The 15655-nt window shown below is 43.6% G+C and overlaps 1 protein-coding gene across 1 annotated transcript in view; it reads left to right on the top strand.

Annotated features, from left to right (window-relative positions):
* The window catches only part of ASXL3 (additional sex combs like 3, transcriptional regulator), a 198720-nt gene extending 184034 nt beyond the window's left edge, over nt 1–14686 (top strand). The window contains exons 12-13 of the mRNA XM_018039352.1: nt 1630–3592; nt 6455–14686. Of these exons, the coding sequence (XP_017894841.1) occupies nt 1630–3592; nt 6455–10174 (5683 nt within the window). The 3' untranslated portion in view covers nt 10175–14686. The remainder of the gene's footprint in view (nt 1–1629; nt 3593–6454) is intronic.

The raw sequence follows: 15655 nt of genomic DNA, 5'->3' as shown, positions 1-15655 counted from the left end.
ATATTATTCTTTCCTTCTTAGCATAATATAAACTGTGGTTTAATTTGAACCCATCTTAGGGAAAGTTGAAAGAAGAGAGACTAATTATGAAGGAAGTATCCTCTATCTTTCTTTCTCAGCTTTCTTAAATTTAGTGAAGAAGGCAATGATCAAATACCCAAAAAGCACATTCTTTCTTACTTTCTTTTTATTTTGAGGATTTAAGTAAAAGGTTGAAGAAGATTTCACTGAGGTATTTTCCTGTTACAGCTCTATTTCCTCACTCAAATATGTTTCTTCCTCTGGGAATATTCTCTCTCCTGCTCATCCTTGTAATTGCCTGCACTCTAATTTAACTTCATTTAGAACAGCATATTTCCCTACCATCTGATGCTAACATTGTAACTTAGTATGATAGGAAATAGTGATTTACAATATTATCAATCATAATTCTGATGAACTTTGTCTTATGGCCTAGGCTATTTCTTGATATTCTATACTATCTTTTTATGGAATATTTTTACTGTAAGAGATCTACATGAAAGAACTGAAATATCTTGCCTCACACAGATGTAATCTAGTGGAACCAACTTTGATGACCCCAACCATATTTATTATTCTTTAATGAAATTTCCATCATATCTTAGGTTAGACATTTAGATACTTAAATAAGGTGATGGGCATCTTTTACATTGGGTTAAGAGAACTTAATCTTTGGAAGTCATTTCAGTTATAGAATTTTACAGCGTACCCATCTTCCATTTATCTTAATTACTTGGTTATGTTGCATCTTTTGAGGACTATGAGATTTTCTACTATAAGAATATATTTCAACTTTCTGAGTATAAAAGTTTAGATTTTTTTATATTCTTTTGCCTTTCAGCCCATATTTTTTTAATCTTTTGTATTATGCAATTTTATTATTACTAATACTTGGTAAGGTTGATATTTCCCTACTTATAGAATAAAAATCAATACTTTTTTTAAAACCAAAAGTTTATTTTGGGGCTTCCCAGGTGGCTCAGTGGTAAAGAATCTGCCTGTCAAAACAGGAGCCTTACGAGACACGAATTCAATCCCTGGGTCAGGAAAATCTTCTAGAGGAGGAAATGGCAACCCACTCCAGCATTCTTACCTGGAGAATCCCATAGACAGAGGAGCCTGGCAGACTGAAGTCCATGGAGTTGCAAAGAGTCAGACATGACTGAGTGAGCATGCATGCAGAGTTTATTTTAGTTACGATTATAAAAGCAGTCTTCCCACATGGCTCAATGGTAAAGAATTGCCTGCCAGTGTAGGAGATGCAGGTTTGATCCCTGGGTCCGAAAGATCCTGTGGAGAAGGAAATGACAACCCACTCCGATATTCTTGCTTGAAGAATACCACGGACAGAGGAGCCTGGCGGGCTGCAGTTCATGGGGTTGCAAAGAGTTGGACACAGCTGAGCAACTGAGCACATAAAAGGAGTAGAAAACCTAAGCCATCATAAACTAGTTTACATAGGCTAAGCATGCTACTTAGTAATAATAAAATTAATAATAAAATTAATTTGATTTACTTCTATGAATGCTATATTTGGTGAGAGATCCAAGTTGTACCTTTCATGTTTTGTGGTTGAACAATAATTTAGTATTTCTAATTTCTGTTCAGGTTGGGCATGTCAAGAGAGGACTCTGTAAAGCTCACATCTGGACCAAACATTGATGGAGCTGAGAGTAGTTCTTCATGTGGGACCCCTGGCCTTCCCAGTATTTCTGCACAGACTCCTTTGAAAGAACAACAGCCAAAAAGCATGAAAAGCCCAATTTCTCCAGAGCCTGAATTCTGCACTACTCTTTGTCCTGTGGTAGATGTAGGTAAAGATGTAATGACAGAGTCAGAATCAGAGGACATCTTGATCCCTGAAGAATCCGTGATTCAGGAGGAAATTGCAGAAGAGGTCGAGACCAGCATCTGTGAGTGCCAGGATGAGAATCACAAGACAATACCTGAATTTTCTGAGGAGTCGGAAAGTCCAGTCACTTCTCATGAAGAGCCACAATTAGCACCTCCTGAAGATCATGTGGAATCTTGTGTTATGATGAATGATGTTTTGGAAACTTTGCCTCCGATCGAAGTTAACGTGGAAGAGAAATCAGAATCTTCCCAGGAAGAGATGTCGGTTGTCATTGATCAGCTGGACGTCTGTGACTCCCTCGTTCCTTCCACTTTATCCGTGACTCATGTTAGTGACACAGAACATAAGGAGCCAGAAACTGCACTAGAGACCAACACTCCAAAAATTAAAACGGGGTCATCGTCCCTAGAAGGCCGATTTCCAAGTGAAGGAATTGCCGTGGATATGGAGTTGCAGAGCGAGCCTGATGAGCAGCTTTCTGAAAATGCCTGTGTCTCTGAAACATCCTTCTCTTCTGAGAGCCCAGAGGGAGCCTGTACCAGTCTGACATCCCCAGCAGGGGAAAACCAATCCACTTCAGAAGAGTCGTGTACTCCAACCTCCCTTGAGACAACGTTTTGCTCTGAGGTGTCTAGCACTGAAAATGTGGACAAATACAATCAGAGAAATGCCACTGATGAAAACCTTCATGCATCTTTGCTGTCAGAAATCTCTCCAATATCCACCTCACCTGAGACATCAGAAGCATCTTTGATGTCCAATTTACCTTTGACATCGGAAGCATCCCCAGTATCAAATTTACCTTTAACATCAGAAACTTCACCCATGTCTGATTTACCTTTGACATCAGAAACTTCTTCAGTGTCTTCCATGCTTCTCACACCTGAGACCACTTTTATATCCAGTTTGCCACTTCCTTCAGAAACATCTCCAGTTTCCAGTTCTTCCATGAATGAAAGAATGGTGCATCAACAAAGGAAGTCCACTTCCGTATCCGAAGAACCACCCTCCCCGCAGAAAGACGAAGGTTCTGCTCCTGCCAAGCCCTTGGGGGAGGGTGTTACCTCTCAACAGAAGATTCTATCAAATGCTCCTGAACCCATCAAAATGGCTTCTTCTTCGATTGCTCCTGAAGCGTATTCATCAGAAGAATTACACAGTAACACCCTGAATCAGCAGCCTTGTAAATCACACGTTGAAACTGAGAAATCTTATCCTACTTCAATTCCAGAACTTCCTTCTACAGAAATGATCAAAGTGAAAAATCATAATGTCCTGCAAAGAGCAGAAAAGAAAGGGATGTCTTCACCATTGGACTTACCCATCTTTTCTGAAGAGACAGAGAGTAAGGGAAATGAGGTCCCATCAGCTAAACTACAGGACAAACAATACGTCTCGTCAGTAGATAAGGCTTCATTTTCAGAAGGCTCTAGAAATAAAATGCATAAGCAGGGGAGCTCACAGAATCGGCTGGAGAACTCACATTCTTCCAAGTTGTCAGAGCCCTCCAAGTCCCCAGATGGGGTAAGAAATGAAAGCAGAGAATCTGAAATATCAAAGAGGAAAACTGCAGAGCATCACGGCTTCGGGATTTGTAAGGAGAAGAGGGCTAGGATAGACGATGACCAGTCATCTGCTGGACGGAACATCTCGTCCAGCAGCCCACCTGAGAAAGAGCCGCCCCCAAGAGAGGAGCCAAGGGTCCCACCTCTCAAGGTATGGTGTTTTTTTTTTTTAATGAAAAATTCCATAGATAGGCTTTTCCTATTCAGATATTTCATTTTTCAAAAATAAATGTCACAGTTTATAATCCAATACTCCCAGCACCAGTCTGATACTAAGTGATTCTTTTTCAAACTGCATTGAGTTCATACAGTAAGTTTAGATACATGTATATATTTAGACCTGGGCATTTAAGGGGAAAAAAAAATGAAGAGGGAGAACTGGGCCTGGAGGAGCCCACAGGCCATTCAGATACATGGCCTTTGGGGGGACTCCAAGATGTAGGACAGAGATCTACATAAATTTAAAGGTTAATTCAGCATTCTATAAAAGTTATCAGAACTAGAGACAGCAGTGATCAAGTCAGAGGCATGCACTCAAGAAATGAAAGTACGTATTATCCCTTCATTCATTTGCCAACAAACATTGAACTCCCCACACACCACACTGCCCAGCAGAGAGGGCCCGGCTTCTGAAAGACCTTCATTAAATACTTCTTGAATAAATAAATGAAATTGCTTTGCAAACCCAGAGGAAAATGCCACAGATATACATGTATACAAATGCTACTATTTTATTTCCAAGATAGTTAAGAAGTATTTGACTTCACAAAATAATAAAGCCTGTAGGCAAACATTCCTAATTATACTTTTTATTTTCATTCTCAGGTAGATTTTAACTCTCAGAATACCAACCTTTTATATAATTGAATCTGCCTAAGTGAACTGAAAATTAAGATTGATTCAAAGAATTATAAACAAACTCAGCCTTTGTTTTTCTTCATGTCTTTTTATTTTATTCTGCTCTGACGTCTACTTGTAATAGGGACTCTTAATCTCCCTAAGGTTGACTTTTAAGGGTGTGATTGTAGTTATTCTGTGTAATGAATCATTCCCTATTAAATAAGATTCTAGAGATATAAAAGATGAACATTAAGCTCCCATTAAAACCCTGCTATGCATTTTAATTTATGAAGCAATGAAAAGACAAATATAATAAGCATGCTTCCCCTAGGAAATACTTTTAAGTATAATGTGTTTAAGTATAGACAAATATATAAGTATATAATACATTGAAGTATCCTGTTTTTTGTCAAAAGCTGTTTTTCAAAGTGATATATACCTTTATGTAAACATATGTGGATTAGTTAGATAAAAGAAATTTGTTGTTAGGCTTTATGTTTCTAATTTTTTAAATGAAGGGAAGTACTTAAAAGGAAAAGCTGAAATCCTTTTTTAAATTTATCTTTCTTTGGAGCCTTTGGATTAGAAGAGAACCAGCACATGTTTGAAAATGAGAAATGAGAGCTCAGGAAAATAATTCCACCTTCCAGTGTTCTAAAGGATAATTTCAAGTTGAAATGATCTTGTAATATGTGTCACGTGTTTATAATGTCAACATATGTAAGTGCACAAATGTTAAGAAGAGAGATGTAAGTTTTTTAGGAAAAATCTTTTTTCTAGAGGACAGAATAAAAGGAAGCATAGTACATGTCAACAGGAGAGAACAGGGAGCTGAAAGTCTCCATCGTGCTCTGGTTAGACGACCCCAGAGCAGCCTATCTCCAGAGGCTCTGTGTTTGCAACTGTACCTTAAGGGCTTTAACTAGATCCCTTCCAGCTCCACAAATCTGTGACTCTGTGAACATTCTCAGTGGCTAGCATATCACAGGCCATTGCTTTGGGATATTGGTTGTTAGGCCTTAGGCTTCATGAATTCGGTGACAACTGTGCATCTCTTGGGCTTCCTTGGTGGCTCAATGGTAAAGAATCCACCTGCCAAGCAGGAGATGCAGGTTTGAACCCTGGATTGGGAAGATCCCTTGGAGGAGGAAATGGCAGCCCACTCCAGTATTCTTGCCTAGAAAATCCCATGGACAGAGAGGATCCTGGCAGGCTACATTCCATAGAGTTGCAAAGAGTCAGACATGACTTAGCAATTGAGCACACACATATGCGTTTCTCAGTTAGCATGAGTAAGTGAACAGTGTGTGTTGGGACATGTGTGAAATTCAGCACACTGTGGATTTCCAAAATAAACTGCCCAACCCATGTTATTTTGGAGGCAGAAAACTAAAGTTGCCCTTGCTTTCAATATAACATACTGCTAATAACAAAATCCCTTTGGAAGGCAGAGCACTCTCACAAAAACAGTCTCATTCCCTCTTTATAACAGCTCTGTGAAGGAAATAGACCGGAAATAGCCAGGCTCATTTTACAACTGAATTTACAAACTTGTATTGTGTGCTTATTATATGTATAAGGCAGCATGCTAGGTGGTATGGGACCACATAAAACCTCCAGCCTTCGACTTGGGAGGTTGTTGGAGAAACTAAAGTACACAGCCTGGGATCACAGCTGAGAATTCTAGTCTCGAGCCTTCCTTGGGGCTTTCTCCTTTACGTCAAATTAAGACCAGTAAATTCAAACAGTCAAGGTCCTGCTTTTTCATGCCAGCCAGGAAGATAAGTGGAAAGCTTAACTATTTTTAGTTCACCTCATTTGAAGAGGGTTCCTCTCCCTTGGGCTTCCTTTCCATTCATATATGTTCCATTTAATATGTTTCATTTCCATGCCAAATGAAGTCACTGTTTGATGTTTTGTAGATTAAAACAGAGGTTAAATTTTTTTAATTTTCACATTCGTGCTGCGTTTATTGTTGCTTTTATTTTAACCCCCCAAAGCCCATTCCTGGATTTAGGGGTTGGCCCTTAAAAAACGTGGTTATTCCCTGCCCTTGAGTTCATATGCTCCTCTGGAATCATGTGCACATGCGCCTCTTCGGTGCTCCTTATGCTTACTTTATCTTTTCATTTCTGCCCCGCCCCACCCCCCGCCCCCCGCCTCCTTCCTGTAGATCCAGCTTTCCAAAATCGGGCCACCCTTTATCATCAAGAGCCAACCCGTCTCCAAACCAGAGGCTCGTGCGTCTTCCAGCACCTCGGTCAGTAGCGGGAGGAACACGGGAGCCCGGACCCTGGCAGACATCAAGGCCCGAGCGCAGCAAGCCAGGGCCCAGCGCGAAGCGGCGGCAGCCGCAGCTGTGGCAGCCGCGGCCAGCATCGTCTCAGGTGCCATGGGGAGCCCCGGAGAGGGCGGGAAGGCCCGGACCCTGGCGCACATCAAAGAGCAGACGAAGGCCAAGCTCTTTGCTAAGCATCAAGCACGAGCCCACCTCTTCCAGAATCTGAAAGAGCCCCGGGGGCCTCCCCTGCTCGGCCCAAAGGAAGGGCCTCCAAGCTTAGACGTTGTCTCTCCTGCCCCTGAAACAAAAATTGAAGGCTCGCCTGGCGTCATCATTGTCAACCCGAACTGCCGATCTCCCAGCAACAAGGCTGCGCACCTCCGGGACACCGTCACGGTTCTACAGCAGCCTCTCAACCCGACGAAACTTCCAGAAACTGCCACAGACTTATCTGTGCATAGTTCTGACGAAAACACACCTGTGTCACACTTACCTGAGAAAATGGTTTCATCTACCTCTTCTGAAAATAGCAGTGTGCCCATGCTTTTTAATAAAAACCCCGTCCCCGCGTCTGTCTGCAGCACCGCTCTGTCGGGAGCCATTAAAGAGCATCCCTTTGTGAGTCCTGTTGATAAATCCTCCGTCCTAATGTCTGTTGACAGTGCAAACGCTACAATTTCTGCTTGTAACATAAGCATGTTAAAAACCATCCAGGGAACGGACACCCCATGCATAGCCATTATACCAAAATGTATGGAGAGCACACCTCTCCCCGCCCCCTCAGAGGGCTCGGGCTCGGCCAGCCCCCGCAATGACCAGCTGGCACTGGTACCCAGCAGCAGTGCTGGCAGCCTCAGCTCTGCTCAGTACACCTCCGTGCCAGCTCCCTCGATTGGAAGCAACTTGCCCAACCATCTCCCCACTAGCTCTGTTTTGATGCCCCCAACGGGAATGAACAACAGATACCCTTCTGAGAAGATAGCCATGCCTGGGAGCGAAGAACCGGCCACCGTGCCCATGGGCACCACTGTGAGAGCCTCCCTCGGCTGTAGGGACCCTGTTTCAGTCACCGACGCCCTGGTGGCACGCCCACCCGTGGCAGTGTTTTCTGGAAGCATGCTGACCATCAGCTCTTATGATAGCCCTCCCAAGTTAAGTGCCGAAAGCCTGGAAAACACTTCAGGGACTCGGAACAGGGGAGACCCTTCTGGGAAACCTCAGCCAACCCCGGGCGGCTTCACACCAGCAGCCATAAACCGATCGATCCCGTGTAAGGTCATTGTGGACCACAGCACCACGCTGACCTCCACCCTGTCTCTGACGGTTTCCCTAGAGAGCGCAGAAGCTGGCTTGGAGCTCCAGACCCGGCCCGGGAGGACAGAGGCAACCGGGCCACCTGTGGCCTTCCCGCAGGTGTCTGTCATCAGCAGGCCTGAGCCAGTGGCCCTTGAAGGCGGAGATCACGGTTCCAGTTTCATCGCGGCTTCCGCGGCCGAGCAGGACAGTCAGACGATGAAGGCCACCTGTCCGGGTCTTCGTGAAGGACTCCTGGTTGTTCCCGATAAATTAAAAGAGGGGCATCCCCCAAGTCACAGCTTTGCCGAGCAGGCGCGTGGCTCAGCCGCGTTCAAGAGTGAAGCTGACACCACCTGTAGCCATCCATACAACCCGGGCAGCCGGATCTGCTGGAGTGAGGACGGGATGCGGAGCACGGGCCAGCCTCCGCCCAGCCACCCGGCTTCCAGCAAACAGAAGGACTATCTGGAGCAGAGCTGTCCCAAGTCCATCAAGACCGAGCATGCCAGCTACTCGCACATGGCGGAACTTCAGCCCCGGAATCTCATCACAAGCGTCACGCTCCCCGTGAAGTCCGAACCTCACGACGTGGACAAGGGCTTCAGGATGGACACCGAAGACTTCCCCAGCTCCGAGCTGCCTGCTCCGGCCGCCGAGGCAGCCCCGAGTGCGCAGCCGCCGCAGACCGTGAAGGCCCCCGCCTCCGGGCCCCTGGAGGAGGCCGTCTCTTCGGCCACAGACAACCTGAAGCGGGTGCCCAGCGCTGGGAGCTCCAGCTGCCGTCTTTCGTCGGTGGAGGCCAACAACCCCCTCGTCACACAGTTACTCCAGGGCAACCTGCCTCTGGAGAAAGTGTTGCCGCAGCCCAGATTGGGAGCCAAGCTGGAGATCAACAGGCTCCCCCTGCCTCTTCCGACTACCTCAGCGGGTAAAGCAGCCCCAGAGAGGAACGTGGTTGAAATGCCCCTCAGCTCGCCCAATCCAGATGGGAAGGGCTACTTGGCCGGAGCCCTGGCACCGCTCCAAATGAGGAAGCGAGAGAACCACCCCAAGAAGAGGGTGGCCAGGACCGTGGGGGAGCACACGCAAGTGAAATGTGAGCCGGGGAAACTGCTGGCGGACCCCGACGTGAAAGGGGTGCCCTGTGTCCTCGGCTCCGGCCTGAGTCCGCTGGCACACAGCCAACCTCTGAAGCAGGAGTGGCTGAACAAGCACCCTGCGCAGAGCAGGATTGCTCACAGCCCTGAGGTCAAACAGCAGAAGCGGCTGCTCCCCTCGTGTAGCTTCCAGCAGACCCTGTTTCACGTCGACAAGAACGGGGGCTTCCATCCCGACCCCGGGACCTCGCACAGACAGCAGTTTTACCAAATGCCTCTGACACCCAGGGGCCCCCTTCCTCCAGCAGCTCTGTTACCGGCCTCTGCCAAGACCTCAGCAGGCTGTAATGCGTTCGCCTTCAACAGGCACCTTGAACAGAAGGGACTGGGGGAGGTTGGCCTTTCCTCGGCGCCTCACCAGCTGAGGTTAGCCAACATGGCACCCCCCAACGTGCCCATTAAAGAAGGTGATGACGTCGGGGGGACCCCGCACGGAATGCCGCACAAGGCCCTGGTGCATCTCCCGCCGCCTCCACCCCCGCCCCCTCCCCCCTTGGCTCTGCCCCCGCCGCCCCCCCCACCGCCACCTCCGCTACCTCCACCTCATCCTAACCCAGAAGTCCCACCCGAGCAAAAACAACCGCCGGTTACCATGGAAACCACTAAGAGACTCAGTTGGCCACAGTCCACGGGCATATGTAGCAATATAAAATCGGAACCTCTTTCTTTTGAGGAAGGTTTGAGCAGCAGCTGCGAACTGGGCATGAAACAAGTTTCCTACGACCAGAATGAGATGAAAGAACAGTTGAAGGCCTTTGCGCTGAAAAATGCCGATTTCTCTTCCTATTTGCTTTCCGAGCCGCAAAAGCCTTTTACCCAATTAGCTGCTCAGAAAATGCAGGTGCAGCAACAACAGCAGCTCTGTGGAAACTATCCAACCATCCACTTCGGGAGCACAAGCTTCAGAAGGGCCACGTCTGCCATTGAAAAGTCCATTGGGGTTTTGGGAAGTGGCTCCAGTCCCACCACGGGCCTGCCCGCTCAAAATGCCCAGATGCCTGTTCAGAACTTTGCCGACAGCAGCAACGCGGACGAATTGGAACTGAAATGCTCTTGCCGGCTGAAAGCCATGATTGTGTGCAAAGGCTGCGGGGCCTTCTGCCACGACGACTGCATAGGGCCTTCTAAACTCTGTGTCGCTTGCCTGGTTGTGCGATAAAAGCCGAGTGAAAGGTGCAGTATCCCTTTTTCTCTACGGAAAAGCCAAACGGCATCATCAACAACACATTGAGTCACTCTGGGGTCTATCCCATGCTAATTTATTTTAGTTTGGAACAGAGGCTCTTTTCTGTATCTCATATTGTTTTCTGGCGTTTCTGGGAGAGGCGAGATCGCATCCCAGCCAAGGGGCTCAGCAGCATGTCTTTTGCATATTCAGTTGCTATTTGCAACTCCTGGAAAATTTCTACACGTGTGTATACAGGTCACTCCCTCCCAATTTGTTGCTTAAAAAGAAAAATCCAGGTGTAGCAAGGAAAAGGACAATTTGATTACTTCATGGTAACCAGAAATGGAGATGTAGAAAGAGATTGGTAAAAGCAATTTTGAGGTGGTGATGCATTCTTCTACAGGTAAACCATTCCAGTGAGGGTTCCCACAGTTGACTCCTTTGGATCTGCCTTCACCATAAGTGATGACATTCTGTTTGGCAAAGGGAATCTGATTTAAGTGTATGATTCCTTATATTTACTCATATCACAAGAGATATTAAAGGAGGTATACCTTTAATGAACTCCACTGTTCTTACTCTCTTTCCTCCCTTTTGACTCTTTTCGGAGATGGGCAGATTACCTGGATCTGCCTTGGACATGGTACACACATCATAGTGAAATGTCTTTTCTACCTGAAATTGCAGTGTGGGCCTCTTGCCCAGCAGTCTGATTCAAGCCTCTTGACACCTGAGACTGTAAGAGGCCCAGAGGATTTCAGAGCTTTGTGCGTGGCTGGCTTCTAAGAGCAAGTATGAAAAAAGATGCCCAAAAATTCAGAGAAAACAAGTAAAATGCTGTGTATGCAAACACACCTAAATGGGTTGATGATGTAAATATCGGTCCATTCTATTCACTCTAATACAGTTACTGGATATTGAGATTGGGGGGAAATAATCATAGCCCTTTATTGATGACACCATTGCATTCTGACTTCTGACTCTACAGAGGTTGGCCATTTCTTTTTTAAAGTGTCATTGATGACCAAAGGGACTCTAGAAGGCTGAAATGTTGACATTTTTCCAAACAAGTTTTTTTCCTCATGAGTCAGGATCTCTGTAATTGCATTTGACTCTGAACTAGTCCTTTAGAATTGTTGTGGGTGTTCCATGATTTGGTTTCCCCCCACCCTCAGGTGAATTCAGTGCATTCTTCACGTTTGGGGTAGTGGAACTACTTTTGAAAAAGGGATACTGCATCTTACGACTGTTCTCAATGTTTAGCCGAGAGTCTGGGCGTTGAGTATTTGAGTTGCATTCCATGGACTTCAGCCACCCTCGTGCCGGAGGACAGCTGTAGTTTCAGCAGGCTCTGTTCCTAAAGCAGGTTCGAAAGCACATGCACACTGCGGGAAGATGAAAGAACAAAAACCATGTCCATTTTAACTTCATATTAACCGAGCACAAAATGGGGAGTACCTTTAACCCACTGGTCGATTGTGGCGGTAGAAAATCTGGGTGTGGGGGGGCCGTCTTCTGTGTTCAGGGTAAGAATGACAGTTGTTTTCACAAGGCATCGTCCTAATCAAAGTTAACTTTTGACATTCCCTTAAATTACGTCTTAAAAATTGACTGGAATGAGTGGAAATTACATTCCTGAGGATAAAAAAAAGCTTGCAATTTTTTTGATAGTAGTCAACCATGGCATTTTTTTTTCCTCCATGTTTATTACTGTGATGTTGCCAAATTTTATTAAGTGATATGTCATTTTTACTAACAAATTGCTGATAGTGAAAGATACTTAGGAAGAAATCAAAGCAAATAAGGCCTACCTCCGTGGCTGAGATTCAGTGCTTCAGTTGCTGTCACTTCTGTTTTTCACATTAAAATTAACAGAATTAGTGGCTGAGAATATTAGCAATGCACTTAACCAGCCCTTCCCAAGAAAGGCAGCATTCGTTCCAGCGGATCCTTAGTTCACTCTGCACCAGGTGGTTTGAGTGGTATCCTCATCAGTGGGTCTCCATGGTCTGCTTGGCTCTGATGTTGGCTCGGAAGGGCACGCTCACAGAGGGGCACCCCTGAAACGTAGACACTTGCATGCCACCTCCTCCTCCCAAGTTTAGTTGCTCCTCTACCAGTGTCAGATACTGTCCACACCAGCAGATTCAGCATTACCCTAGTAACTGACACCTTGTTGAAACTCCGGTCTATAAAACCTTTGCACTCTGCATATGAGATACAATTGAGGCTGATATGATACTGAGCTCGTTATCAATTCCATCATTGTGGAACATTGCCCGCAAGTTACTCACTGGGAATAAAGAAAAGTGTCCTTCTCTCTTTTCTGATTTTTCACATGATAAGTTTGGAGAATCAGTTGCTGATCACATGTGGATTCTATCACCCTGTTCCAAAGAGCATAATATTTCTCTGCCCTTGCTCTTTCTCTGCCCTTGTTTAAATTCCCAGTGTTCACATATGGTTTATATTACTGAAGAATTAAAGCTTTGCACTCGAAAGATGGAAACAAAAATTCACAAGTAAAGCATAGGTCAGATATGTTATGAATGGCCATTTAATATATATACAAAAGCCAGTATATTTGGATTAGGTGAGCAAGTTCTTAGTGTCTTGATTTCCACTGATATCTGCCTATGTGCAAATGGAGTATATTATTTGCTACATGTTTACCATGGTATAATGTGCAAATTTTAGTGTGTGTGTTATCCTGGCAATTGGACACTGTGATATCCATATCAGGAACATGGCTTGCACATCTATCATGGAATTTTTTTTATTATTAATTTCACAAAGGTTGTATTTCCCTAAGTAGCACTTTTGAAACCAGGGGTGGAAGAAAACTGCTATTCCCTGATCCCTCTCCTATATGATATACATCTGCCTGAAGTTGTATAAAGACATTTAGGTAGTTAATGGGCATGTTAATATGAACGTTCTCATGCAAGAGTCATTTTCAGAATGAAAAAATTTTTCCTTCCCCAAAGTGAGAATAGCAGAAATGTTGGCGACCTGAGCACCATAATTACATAGACTATTTCCCTGCTAAGGTCTAGTTTGAAGGAAAAAACTTGAAAACAAACCTATGAGGTTGAGCCTGGTTGCTATAAAGACTTTGTGGTGGTGTGTGTTTTGGGGATGAGCTGTGGAAGGTTTAGTTGACTTCTAGAGCTGGAGAGTCTTACTCATTCTAAATAAACAGACACAAGCTGGTGCGTGCGGTGCTTCACAGGACAGCCAAGAGTAAGAATCCAAGATGCTACAGCCCCATGGCCTTTACAAACACTCGCACAATTTCTAAAGGGGAAATTACTGTGGCCTTGGTTTCCCAGTTCCTCCTGGGTCTGGTCAAATCCCAGGTGACAGAAGCTGAAGCCGAGTTAAGGGTCGTATCTGCTCTGTAGTGTGGAGGCCAGCACCGGGCTAGCGACCTGGAGGGAGTGAGCCCACCGAATACGCAGAGCCCAGAGTCACTGTCCATGTTCTAGAGAACAATGTGAAGAGTCCTAGAAAAGGAACTCACCAGACTGTCAGGGGCCGATGTAGCCAAAATGTCGCTGAATAGAAAAAAAATCTTGTCTTCAGTCCTCATGCTTTGTCACTGTAAAGCGAACAAAAAGCATTTTTACTATAATTTAAAGGAGCTGCTTTTTTTTATAGCACATACTATTTCGCTTTGTACTCTCTTTGATAGTTGCAGAATAATTTAGACTGTAGAAAGAACTTTGTTGTATTTGTACTGTTCATGAATGTTTCAAAGAAAGTGCTTTACTTGGTTGCCATAATTTTTCTTGTACTGCTGTATTTTCCCCCCCTGGCTTCATGGAAACCTAATCTGACTCATATTTTCAGTACACTTTTCTAACGTGTGTTTGTGTGTATTTTTTTTCCCTTTGGTCAGTATTCTGAATGTTTACATCTGTTTGACATTAGCCATTTAAAGCCTTTTTTAAAAGGCGGTATTACTCTTACAGCGTAACAGCAAAATGTGAATCAACCCAAACATAACATGCATGACAAATACAGATTGGGGGGCAAAGGCCCGGAACGTACACAGACATTTTATATCAGCATACAGCGAAGTCCAACCCTCCTTCAGCCCTCTACCAAAGAATATATTATTCCCACAGGAAAAACTCAGAAAAGGTGTGTAAAATCCTCAGAAGGGGGAGCAGTTGAATCAGTAAGACTGCTACAATTTAATACTGTTATGCTTGCTTTGATACCTGACTAAATGTGACGGAGTGCAACAAGCATTGAAACAATTCTTAGGCAGTGTTTTGTTTAGAATTCAGGGATCATGCATTCTTTAATGGTGCTGTTTGTTTTTTATTTCTTTTCTACAAAGAAAAAAAAAAAGTGTTGCCTAAAAAAGTGACTGCTCACGATACCATAAGTTAAATGAAATGTTTGTCTTTCCATGTTTCTGTTTTTCCCTTTCTCTAAAGTAATGATTTGGGTTTCAATATTAAAATATTCTGGGAGAAAATAAAGAAATTCAACCTTCAATTATTGTCATTTCTAATTTTTAATATGAATTTTAAATTTTTAATGAAATGAGGTGGTTAATATATATACACATAAATGTACTAATAAATACATTGGACATTTTACTTAACAAAAAGTTTATAAGCAGAACAAACCATATACTCCTAAATTTTCTACCCTTATTGGTATGGTGAATTTTCAACATACAGTTGTAACTATTACTACAAAGTTTTCCTCTTTGAAATTAACCATATCTATTATGCTTATTTAAAAATATATTTGAATCTTCTTGTTTTCATACAAATATTGTTAATTCCTTATACCAAAAGAAAGGTAAGTTAGACAAAATGTTACTACCATATTTAACTTTCAAAATGAATTACCTCTCAAAATTATTTTTTAAAATATTTGCAGGTTAGTTTTCCTTTTCTTGCATTAAATATTACAGATAGATTGATATGAATAAAGTGCTCTGAACCATTAAAACAAAATCACCTCAGTTGTATTTACATTGGTTAAGGAAATATGCATATCTTTACAGTAAGATGAAGCTGAAAGTATTAAACATAATTAGCTGTTAAATCTGAGTTCAGCTGTTTTCATCTACACAGAAAATGCGGTCTTTAGCCACCAGATGGCGAAAAAGGATGTTTACTTTTGGAAGAAAATAAAAACATGCTTCTTCCTTCTCATAGATTAAATTATTATAGTAATGAAAATACAGCTTATTCAAGTAAGGCAATGAAATAAATACTTGTAATTGACACTAAATTATTTTCACTATAATACTGGCATTCCTTTTTCTTCCTATACAGAATGTTTTCTTAATTTTATTTAGCATTGTGGAATTTTTCTTTTATTGTTATCATTACATTACTGCCCAGGCATCATCTGTTCCAAAATTCATCACAGAAAATTGAACCACCAAGCATTCTCTAAGGTGACATTTCTTGAAACTTGTCTGATTATGTTTTAATTTGTTTA

This window comes from Capra hircus, chromosome 24 (genome assembly GCF_001704415.2).
Source record: "Capra hircus breed San Clemente chromosome 24, ASM170441v1, whole genome shotgun sequence".
In the NCBI taxonomy this organism is placed as follows: domain Eukaryota; kingdom Metazoa; phylum Chordata; class Mammalia; order Artiodactyla; family Bovidae; genus Capra; species Capra hircus.
This window is presented reverse-complemented; position numbering and strand designations above follow the sequence as displayed.